The sequence below is a fragment of the Notechis scutatus genome, chromosome 11, assembly GCF_049901735.1.
Source record: "Notechis scutatus isolate UNSWTSFEM ecotype Mainland chromosome 11, rNotScu1.2, whole genome shotgun sequence".
Lineage (NCBI taxonomy): Eukaryota > Metazoa > Chordata > Lepidosauria > Squamata > Elapidae > Notechis > Notechis scutatus.
Genome location: NC_142019.1, coordinates 6,159,560 through 6,171,187, shown reverse-complemented (window position 1 = coordinate 6,171,187; position 11,628 = coordinate 6,159,560). Strand labels below are relative to the sequence as shown.

Below are 11,628 nucleotides of genomic sequence, written 5' to 3'. Positions count from 1 at the left end.
AGCAAAGGAAGGGGAAAAAACTCCAGAGACGTTCCTGAGACAGGAAGTCTAGTCCTGCCCAGAATGTAATAAGGGTTAACGGAGAGGCAGTTTCTGTAAGCAACACCAGAATGTTTCCTTCCTGCCTTCCTTACAGGATTAGGCCGGTAATTTCTTCTAACAACCGGTTCTCCGAACTGCTTAGAATGTTAAAAACCAGTTCTAGCGAATAGGTGCGAACGGGTAGAATCCCACCCCGATATTACACATTGATTGTTATTCTTTTGGCAAGCCATGCATTGAAAGTGGGACAGAAAATATGCCTCTGAAAACAGATCCACCGAAAAAAATTATTTGCAAACATTATGGTCATAAAGAAGAAACTGCTGCTATATGGATAACATACAAATTTCCAAGGATGAAAATTGAAGGAGAGAATTACAAGTCTATTGCCTGGACAACTTTTATAAATATGAATTTGAGATGGCATTGTGTGTGTGTGTGTACACACATATAAATTTGAAGATACCCTGAGAAAACTCTATTTTGTGTCTATCTGTATCACATGCAATGCAGTATTAAAGATGTACATTTAAAAGTAAAATCCATTCCTGCTACAGCTTAATGAACCACAATGTACCAGTACTTTTAAGCAGGTAAACAAACTAAGAAAGTACATCTTTATATGATGTCTGGATTTAGGATTATTTTCAAGTCCATGCAAGTGCTTGTGGTTGGCTTAAAATCTAGATGTTGGCCCTAATTCTAACTTTCAACATCACACCTCTCTGCTTACACACTGGGATGAATGAATCAGCTCTATACAGTAAGTCATTGCTTGTTAGCATCCTGATTTATGAAGCCAGGATTCCTGGCTTAAACTGGCATGCAAAAACGGCCCTTGAGATTAGTAATACTCAGCCAAGGTGAGGGTGCTTAAGAGTTCACTTCAGAAATTCAAGCACTTGTCTAGGATACCTGTTCTTGATATGGGGTTGGATTAGAAGACTCTAAATCAGGGGTGTCCAACCTTGGCAACTTTAAGACTTGTGGACTTCAACTCCCAGAATTCCTCAGCCAGGCACAAGTCTTAAAGTTGCCAAGGTTGGACACCCCTGCTCTAAATTGTCTTCCAACTTCTATTCTGTGATTTTTGAATCTGCTCTTAAGAGTAACAGCTTAGCTTTGCTTCAAACAATGCTGGATTTATGTTTTTTTTTTTCAAAGCTGCAAGGAATAGATTTTCAGAAATCTCTTCCTCTCCATGTTATATATAAATAACAGAACCACTCCAGGCATATTGATTTACAGACTACTTCCAGTTGAAAACACATACAGGGATAATGCGGCAGGAATGTTTATTTTTTAAAAAATATTTTCTTAACGAATAGGAACAAATGAAACCCAACCCCCCAAAATACAGAATGAAGGAAAATATAAAGCGTGTGATAAAAAAAATGAAATAGCTTCTAAACAAAACTATGGATTCGCTTAACTCTGAAATATAATGTACGATTGCTTTCTTTTATCTCAAAACTGCCCAAACTATTTGCATCTGTCATTTTTATTTTTGCTGGTTCAGTTCCAGTGTCTTTATCTACAGGCCAGTAGGCAAACATTTTGCAGTTTAAGTTTACGCTAACCCTTTGGCATCCTGGTAGAACTGCATTATAAAATAGGATTACATGAGAAGGCTAAATCTAGCACATTGTTAGCATCCACTTCAAAATGAGAACTAATTACCATATATAAACTTAGTAAGCATTGTCGCCTCGTTTAAAAAACCAGCAACCTATAACTAGTCCAATCAGCAGCTAGCATCAGCATTCCATCAGATAGATTGGTGGGGATTTTTAATAATAAAATAATCAGTTTATTGCTGACTGCAAATCCCTTAGACTTTGTTGCATGAAACAGAAACAAAAATGACATATTTGTGGTTTTTATGATTAGACAGAATAAATTATAGGGCAAAAAAAGTTATATTGTAACCACAGAGCAAGAGGTAAATTTATAATTGTACTTATAGGTGCTTCAAACATCACAAGTGACTTCTTTGTGTACCTTTTTTCTTTCTTTTCTATTCTGCTTACTTTTTTCTTTCATGTACTTTTAGCTCGCTCTTTAACTTCTCTTCATTCCTTTCTCTCACCCTCCATTCGTTTCTGTTTGTCTTTATCTTTTATTCTTAACATCTTTAATAAAAGTATATTTTACAAAATGAACTGAGCAAAATGATGCCTGTTGACGTCAGGGACACACAGATGTCATTTCCTCGGCAGCAAGAGAGACGTGGTTTCTGTGGTCCTTCTTATTTTTTGAGTTCCCAGTCCGAGCGACAGTGCTGAGATTTCCTTGTGGTCTCTCATCCAAATGCAAACCAAGTTCACTCTTTCTCAAGCGCCTTAAAAATCAGCCTAGGAATGACTCAAATTAATTTATCAGCTTAAAAAAGAACCACAGCTCCAGTAAAAATATGAGTCATTTCCCCAAATCTTGTACATTAAAAGGCACATCTTCAAGTAAGTTTTGCTTCGGGAAAGTTGGCTTGTGCTTTGACATCTTTTTCTGATCTCTTCAAAATGTTTTGTGAGTATCTCTGGTTTATGATTTCTCCCCAACCTCTTGGTCTTTCCAGGGATATGTTTTGCAAATGTAAATTAGTTGTCGCTGGTCAGATGCAACATCAAGGTGTGATTAAATTCATGTTTCTCAACTTCAACAACTTTAAGTTTGTGTGGACTTCAATTCCCAGCATCCCCCAGCCATGTTGAATCAGGAATTCTGGGAATTGAAGTCCACACAAACTTAAAGTTGTTGAAGTTGAGAAATATTGATTAGGCAGATGCATTGGACATAGACATATACAAACACACAAACAATTCATCTGCAACCTCATCAAGAGGTGTCTCCTATTCTTTGTCAAATTCTGTGCACAGAAAATGAGTCCAGAATAGGAATGCTGAGGAGACTGTGATAAAAGAATTATTCTTGAAAAGGATGTGAGTCAACAAAAGTATTCCTTAGAATGCAGATGCCCCTAACCCTTTTCTTACAGGCTGGCAGAGCCTTAATTCACTTCCAGAGGACATGATTGGCAATTTGTTCTCCATATGGTAGCGGATAAGATGATCCACACTGTCGAATGTATGATCTTTGGTTCTAACCTGGGGGGAAAAAAGAGCATTCAAGAATTTAGTAAGTAAGAGGTCTTCAAATTCTGCAATATGGTCACCCCCACTAAATGGTAGCATGAATTTGTGCTAAAAGAAGTTAAGGGTTTCGTTGGTGGTCTTCAAACTGGACAGCTTTAAGACTTGTGGACTTCAACTCCCAGAATTCCTCCTCCAGTCATGTTAGCTCAGGAATTCTGGGACTTGAAGTCCACAAGTCTTAAACTTGCCAAGTTTGAAGGCCCCTGTAAAGCTAGCACTGTTACCTAGTTGGGAAATGAAACATCTGCAAGAAAACAACCAAACTCAGAGAGTACCAAGGACCAGGGCTGGGATTCTACCAGTTCGCACCTATTCGCTAAACCGGTTATTAACATTCTAAGCAGTTGGGAGAACCGGTTGTTAGAAGAAATTACTGGCCTAATCCTGTAAGGAAGGCAGGAAGGAAACATTCTGGTGTTGCTTACAGAAACTGCCTCTCCGTTAACCCTTATTACATTCTTGGCAGGACTAGACTTCCTGTCTCAGGAACCTCTTTGGAGTTTTTTCCCCTACTTTGCTTGTGTGGAGTGACCATTCAAAGTTACAATGGCACTGAAAAAAGTGACTTATGACCATTTTTCACACTTACAACTGTTGCAGCATCCCCACAGTCATGAGAGGCCAAGGCGAGTAGATGCGTGTCTCGATGTGAGTGATATTGAGTTGGCCACACCCAGCCAGTCACATGACCACCAAGCCATGCCCACCAACTAAGCCACGCCCATAGAACCAGTTGTTAAAAAAATTGAATCCCACCCCTACCAAGGACCCCTTCATTTCAACCCCCGAGTTACAACTATTCTCCTTTTTGGGGACCCTCGTCTCAATTGTTCCTACCTTGCCTTCAGGATCCACCAACAAGAGATGCTTCACTTGTCCTCCTTGCAGCCCACTCAGGACGTATTGGCCAGGTGACGTTGTACTCTCCCGTACCAGAAAGTCTCCATTGTTTCTCAAGAGATTCTCAGCTTGTCTCCTGGATATCTTCCCATGATAACATTCTTCATTCCAAAGAGCCGTCTTTGCCTCTGTGATGCATCTGAGGCCTGCCATGTCCCCGCATCCTTTCTGCTCTACAGTTTCCAAGGCTTCTGAAAATGAAACAGAAGATATAAGGTAAAGGTTCCCCTCACACATACGTGCTAGTCGTTTCCGGGTCTAGGGTGCAGTGCTCATCTCCATTACAAAGCCGAAGAGCCAGCGGTGTCCGAAGACATCTCCGTGGTCATGTGGCCAGCATGACTAAACACTGAAGGCGCATGGAACGCTGTTACCTTCCCACCAAAGTGGTCCCTATTTTTCTACTTGCATTTTTTTACATGCTTTCAAACTGCTAGGTTGGCAGAAGTTGGGACAAGTAACGGGAGCTCACTCCGTTACACGGCGCTAGGGATTCGAACCGCCGAACTGCCGACCTTTCTGATCAACAAGCTCAGCGTGTTAGCCACTGAGCCACCGCATCGCACCATAGAAGATATAGAGACTGTCTATTTCCAGTGTATGAGTTCACCCGTCCTAAGGGAGTGGGGTTTATGGCTTGAATAAGCCACAACTGTCACAATGTACACAATAGACTGTACCCACAGACCTAAAAAGAGCAGAGCGTCACAATCCTTTAGCTCAGGGGGTTTCCAAATTTGGCAACTTTTAAGACTTCAATTCCCAGAATTCCTCAGCCAGCCATGAGTGAGTCACTAGCATGGATGATGTTACCTAGTTTGAAACGTTTGCAAGAAAAGCACCAAGCTCAGAGAGCACCAAGGACCCCTCATTTCAACCCAGAGCTACAAATATTCTTCTTTATTTGGTATAGATCCTGCTTTGGCTGTAGTTTTTATTCATTTTAAAGCTGGCACGACAGCAGTTTTCCAATACTTGATAGAATGTCAGGGAGAAGTAGATTTATGGATGTGGGTTTATGGATAGGATGAGAACCAATGGATGTTAGCTTTATGGAAGGAGGCATCAATCTATTGTTATTCTGTTATAGAACAGTTTGGCTCCTGCAGTCATGAGCACTCCGTCACTGCAGCTTTCAAAGGCTGGAGAGGCACTTGATTCCTGCCCTGAGCAGCAGGTCTGATTAAAAGATCTAAATCTCTTCCAGCTTTTATGATTCAAGACTTTCAAGAAGAGATTGGACTTTGTCAGAAATGGTGTAGGGTCTCCTGCTTGGGCAGGGGGTGGGGTTGGACTAGATGACCTATAAGTTCCCTTCAAACTCTGTTGATTTGTTAGTGACAATCTGTTAGGTTCTATTCCATGATCTTGACCCTGCCCTCGGGAGCGAAAGCTTAGCATTGCTTCAAACAATGCTGAATTCCTTTTTAACGTTCCTGTTTCTTCTCAAAGATGCAAGGAACAGATTTGCAAAAAAAAAGAGAGAAACGGGCTTGAATGAGGAACTGGACTCGTGGGAACTCTGTTCTGGAAGGAGGGATTCTGGCCATACCTGATGTAGCTTGAAAGTTTTGAGTATTGATATATCGAGGGTCATCAAAAAGATCCACTTTGCTGCTATTTTTCAGCAATGGAGCATCTTGATTTGCTGGCTGAGTTGATTTGCTGACATCTGCAATTAATCATCACAAGGAGATCTTTCTTTAGCTTTTCCCCCCCAAAAAGCAACCCCAAAAAACTTATCCAACAGTACAAAATACTATCAAGTTAACCAAATTAATGTGAGTTATCCCACCAAAAAAGATAAGGATGTCTGATATCCTAGTATCTTCAAAAATCCTATGTCTAACATGCTGTCTGTCTTAAAGAAACTCACTGTTAAGGAAAATATCTAAACCACCCCATTCTGACTTAAATACAGTTACTATAATGTTATCAATATCAATCAGAATAGAGCTGGAAGGGACTTTTGAGGTCTTCTAGTCCAAGCCCCTACTCAAGAAGGAGAAGACCCTATGTTACAGACAGGTGGCTGTCCAGTCTTTACTTAAAAATCTCCAGTGATGAAGTGCACCTACAATTTGTGGTGGCAAGCTGTTCCACTGGTTAATTGTCCTCACTGATAGGAAGTTTCTCCTCAATTCCAGGTTGCTTCTCTCCTTGGATAGTTTTGATCCATCGTTTCCTGTCCTGCCTTCCTTGGTGCTTTGGAAAATAAATTGATCCCCTCCTCTTTGTGACAGGCTCTCAAATACTGGAATACTGCTATCAAGTCACCTCCTAGTCATTTTCTCTCTCTCTAGACTAGCTGTAACCAATTCCTGCAACCATTCTTGATATGTTTTTGTTTCCAGGCCCTTAATTGTCTTAGTTGCTCTTCTTTGCACTTTTTTTCCCCCAAAATATCAACATCTTTTTTTATAATGTGGTGAATTCTAATCACACTGAAAAGTCTGATTGAAAAGTGTGGACTGCATTAGCATGGATAAGAACATGGAAAAAAGAATATGTAAACAGTCAGGGGTGGGATTCAAATTTTTAACAACCGGTTCTGTGGGCGTGGCTTAGTTGGTGGGTGTGGCTTGGTGGTCATGTGACTGGCTGAGAGTGGCCAACTCAATATCACTCACATCGAGGCACGCATCTCCTCGCCTGGCCTCTCATGACTGTGGGGATGCTGCAATAGTCGTAAGTGTGAAAAATGGTCATAAGTCACTTTTTTCAGTGCCATTGTAACTTTGAATGGTCACTCCACACAAGCAAAGTACCAGCAAAGGAGTGGAAAAAAACTCCAGAGAAGTTCCTGAGACAGGAAGTCTAGTCCTGCCCAGAATGTAATAAGGGTTAACGGAGAGGCAGTTTCTGTAAGCAACACCAGAATGTTTCCTTCCTGCCTTCCTTACAGGATTAGGCCAATAATTTCTTCTAACAACCGGTTCTCTGAACTACTTAGAATGTTAACAACTGGTTCTAGCAAATAGGTGCGAACTGGTAGAATTCCACCCCTGTAAACAGGGCTAATGAAATCATGATTTGGAGGTAGAGGGAAGCATTTTACTTCTTCTCTTTCTCCTTCTTCCTTACAGATCCTTACAAATGCTTTACTTTCTATTGAACTCCATCCTGAGGAAATCTCAGGCGGCCTCAAAAAGAAGTCTTGGGGTCCACAAGTCTTGACTATTCCCAAGAAGTCCCCATGTTCTTCCATCTTTGATGGCTCCTGGGAGACTCTTTTGGTGGCTTATTGAACCAGATCAAAATGACAATACCTATTCTAGAATGTGAAGATGTATAAAACAAGCTCTCAGGCTATTATCAGTTGAACAGAATAGCATCCAATCTTTATCTTTGCTACTTCTCTTTGCCTGTAATTTAGCCCCAGGCACCCTGAATGAAGGATGGCTCATTTCACTTGGTATCCCCCTATATTAGCTCTTTAGTTTAGTTTAGTTTAGTTTAGTTTAGTTTAGTTTAGTTTAGTTTAATTTAGGTTAGGTTAGGTTAGGTTACTTTACTATACTATACTTTACTTTACTTTACTTTACTTTACTTTACTTTACTTTACTTTACTTTACTTTATTTCACTTCACTTCACTTCACTTCACTTCACTTCACTTCACTTCACTTTTACTTTACTTTACTTTTTACTTTACTATACTATACTAACTATACTATACTATACTATACTATACTATACTATACTATACTATACTATACTATACTATACTATACTATACTATACTATACTTTACTTTATTGTCATTGCACCTCGTACAACGAAATCGAACACCATCTTCAGTGCACATCATGACCATGGAAATAAACACAAACACACATCCTTCACACTCCACACACTGACCCCCCCCCCCGACACCGCACCAATACTGCACTATACAGCAGAATTCAAAAGAGCTACTGCCCTGGGATAGAAGCTGTTTTTCAGCCTATTTGTCCTGGTTTTTATTATCGTGTACTGACTGCCAGATGGTAATAGTTCAAAAAAAGGGTTCCCAGGATGAGATGGATCTTTGAGAATGTTTTAAACTTTGTTAAGGCAGCGGGAGCTATAAAGCTCTTCCAAAGAGGGGAGAGGGTTCTTGGGCAAGATGGAGGCAATTTTGGATTACTAACAGATTAAGAATGGATTCTTTGATTTCCTTCACCAAGACAGGAAGGCAGGAATCAGCTCTGTGTAAGATACAGGCAACCCACCTACTGCTCGTTGCTCATCTGGACAGTTTTCATAAAGCTGCTTACAACTGGGACTATCATCCTAAAAAAAAAAAAAAAGGAAAAAAGAAATACAGAAACAAATTACTATGAGGAATTCTCAGCAGATTCAGACTCTAAACAGTGGTAAGGGATTAACTCAATAATTCAGGCTGATTATTCCAGAAGGCATAACATCCATTCTAATGTAAACCCGGTGTAATGCTCAATGATGCTGATCACACATATGCTTACTCCACATAGTTGCTGCTCAGTCTGGATGGGCCGGTTGATCCTTTCTTCTGGGATTATCTTCAGTCTGACATCTGACAGCCCACCTACAGGAGGTTCCTTCCCAGGAATTTCATTATAGTATCCACAGTCCTCCTTCTCTTGAATATTCCAGGTAGATCCATCAAGACTCACCCCTTCTCTGTGCAAAAAACAAGCAACAGCTGAAATATAAAACTTTGGCAGCACCACATTAAATCAGAGGGTGGTTTATTATTTCTGAGGGGTCTTTGGTGGTCTCTGAGCTAATCTGCTTTCCAGCTCTGTTCTCCTGTGAAGACCCAGCCAATCAGCTGGGACTCAATGGGAGGTGGAGAATAGATGGGGGCGGGGCCAGTCAGAGGTAGCATTTGTCGGTCCTCCAAACTACTCAAAATTTCTGCTCCCGGTTCTCCAGAACTGGTCAGAACCGCTTGAATACCACTTCTGGTCTGCAAGGAAACAACCAAGCTCAGACAGCACCCGGGATCCCTCATTTCAAACCTGAGCTACAAATGTCCTCCTTTAATATTTCTGTTCTCCATTCCTATACAAAGGCTCAAAAAAGAAAAGAACAATCTAGACAAATGACTACAAAAACAGCACAGGAAAAGAAACATTAGAATTTTAAAAACTAAACTCAGGTTTTAAAAAGCAGCTGGTTAAAGAAGTAAGGAAGCCAGTCATCACACTGGACTACTAAAAGCCTTCTCCATCTTTGGAACTGTCAAGACGTCTAAACTTGATCGTGATTGAACTGAGACCCCTTCACATCTTCTGCCAATAATAATAAAAATGGTGATCTATGAGCTACTTCTCAAAGGCTGCTGGGAGAACCCTGGAGGAGGGATTCTTTTGTGAAATTTGGAGAGAGAGAAAAAACAAGGGTGAGGATAAGGGTAGGGATATATATGCCTATATATTCCTCACCCTTGTTCCCCCCCTCCCCAAATTTAATAAGAGAATCTCTCCTCCAGGGTTCTCCCAGCAGCCTTTGAGAAATAGCTCACCATTTTTTAAATTTATTTTTTCATTGGAACAAGTGACAAAAAAATATGTGCCTAAGGGACGCGGTGGCTCAGTGGCTAAGACGCTGAGCTTGTCGATCAGAAAGGTCAGCAGTTCGGCGTTTCGAATCCCCAGTGCCGCGTAACAGAGTGAGCTCCCGTTACTTGTCCCAGCTTCTGCCAACCTGGCAGTTTGAAAGCATGTCAAAAATGCAAGTAGGAAAATCGGGACCACTTTGGTGGGAAGGTAACAGCGTTCCGTGCACCTTTGGCATTTAGTCATGCCAGACACATGACCACGGAGACGTCTTCAGACAGTGCTGGCTCTTTGGCTTTGTAAAGGAGATGAGAACCGCCCCCCAGAGCCAGAAATGACTAGCACACATGTGCGAGGGGAACCTTTACCTAAACATGCCTCTCCCCACCCCTCTTTATAGTATGTCTTCTGAATTAGAACAACTTGTGTTGAGTCTTGATTTTTAATTTAGAAGAACATAATTTGATGAACAGACAGGAACAGGAAAGAAATGTGGGGCCATGCCGCTTGATTAGGAGAACATGACTCAAGAATTTAATTATGTGATTCACAGGAACTGAAAAAGACATTTTCCATCTGTTCATCTCCCGGGGCAGCGGGATCAACATTGAATATACAGTATGAGTTTTATTTGCCTTCTCCAGCCTGGTGCCCTCCAATTGTCTTCGGTTTTATGTACCAAAGGCCTATACCCGTGATGGCGAACCTGTGGCACGCAGAGCCATTTGTGTGTGCATGCGAGTTCCAGCCAAACCTACCTGCACTGTGCATGTGCACACCTCCCAGCTTATTTTTGGACCATTTGAGGCCGTTTTTGCCCTCCTTGAGGCTTGAGCGAAGCCTTGCAGCCCCGGGAGGCCAAAAAACGGGCCTTCCGGAAATACCAGAAGTGACGAAACGGGCCCATTTTCAGCCTCCCAGGGCTGCAGAGACTTCCCTTGAGCTCCGGGAGGGCGAAAACAGCCTCAAACAAGCCAAAAACTCAGCTGGGAGGTGCACACATGCACAGTGCAGGTAAGGGGGTGGGGCAGGGATGTTGCACATGCATTGCATTGTGGGTGCCGGTGTGCGCATGCTTTCGGCACACCACAACAAAGAGGTTCACCATCCCTGGCCTATACTGCTCAGACAATATGAATGCTGCAATCCAACACAACTGGACTCTTAAGCTGGAAAGTAAATCTGAACCGGCTAGCAAAACATGAAGGAATACCCTGCACAGCAAGTAACACCTTTCACGGTACGATGGCAAGACATTCCTTTTAATTCGAAAATCTGTAATTTGTTTCCCTTTCGGAATCGTAAGGTATCATTAGCATCCTAATTTAATGAAACACGGTTGAATAAATGTGAATTTACTTTTTGACCTAGCTTGCTGTTCTTCCTCCTGTCTCCAAGGCCGTTCCCACATTAGATAGTCCTCGATTTAGGATTACAATTGAGCCCCAAATTTCTGTTGTTAAGCGAGACAGTTGAGTTTTGCCACATTTTATGGCCTTTTTGCCCCAACTGTTAAGTGAATCACTTCAGTTGTTACGTGAGTTACACAATTGCTATGAGAATCTGGCTTCCCCGTTGACTTCACTTGTCAGAAGGTCACAAATGGAGATCACGTAACCGTCATAAATACATGCATCTAAATACTAATCACACGACCATGGAGATGCTGTAACGGTCGTAAGCGTGAAAAACGATCGTGGGTCGCTTTTTAAAGTGACATTGTTATTTTGAACCAGTGGTGAGATTCAAATTTTTTTACTACCAGTTCTGTGGGCGTGGCTTGGTGGGCGTGGCTTGGAGGGCGTGGCTTGGAGGGCATGGCTTGGTGGGCATGGCAGGGGAAGGTTACTTTAAAATCCCCATTCCCTCCCCACCCCACTAACCTGCTGTACAGCTCCGTTCTCCCATGCAGGGCAACAAAAGAAGACCCAGCCAATCAGCTGGGACTCGGGAGGCGGAGAATAGATGGGGGCGGGGCCAGTCAGAGGTGGGATTTGCCGGTTCTACAAAC

General features: G+C 41.9%; 1 protein-coding gene across 2 annotated transcripts in view; it reads right to left on the bottom strand.

Annotated features, from left to right (window-relative positions):
- Positions 1-1,320: 1,320 nt before the first annotated feature.
- Positions 1,321-11,628, bottom strand: part of SHC4 (SHC adaptor protein 4) — a 37,794-nt gene continuing 27,486 nt past the window's right edge. Inside the window, exons 8-12 of one of the 2 annotated variants that reach the window (XM_026677100.2) lie at positions 8,559-8,736; positions 8,307-8,367; positions 5,647-5,766; positions 4,032-4,285; positions 1,321-3,146 (exon numbers count right to left, since the gene is read on the bottom strand). In XM_026677100.2, coding sequence (XP_026532885.2) covers positions 3,003-3,146; positions 4,032-4,285; positions 5,647-5,766; positions 8,307-8,367; positions 8,559-8,736 — 757 coding nt within the window. In that variant the 3' untranslated portion in view covers positions 1,321-3,002. The remainder of the gene's footprint in view (positions 3,147-4,031; positions 4,286-5,646; positions 5,767-8,306; positions 8,368-8,558; positions 8,737-11,628) is intronic. The other variant, XM_026677101.2, reaches the window with a different exon arrangement.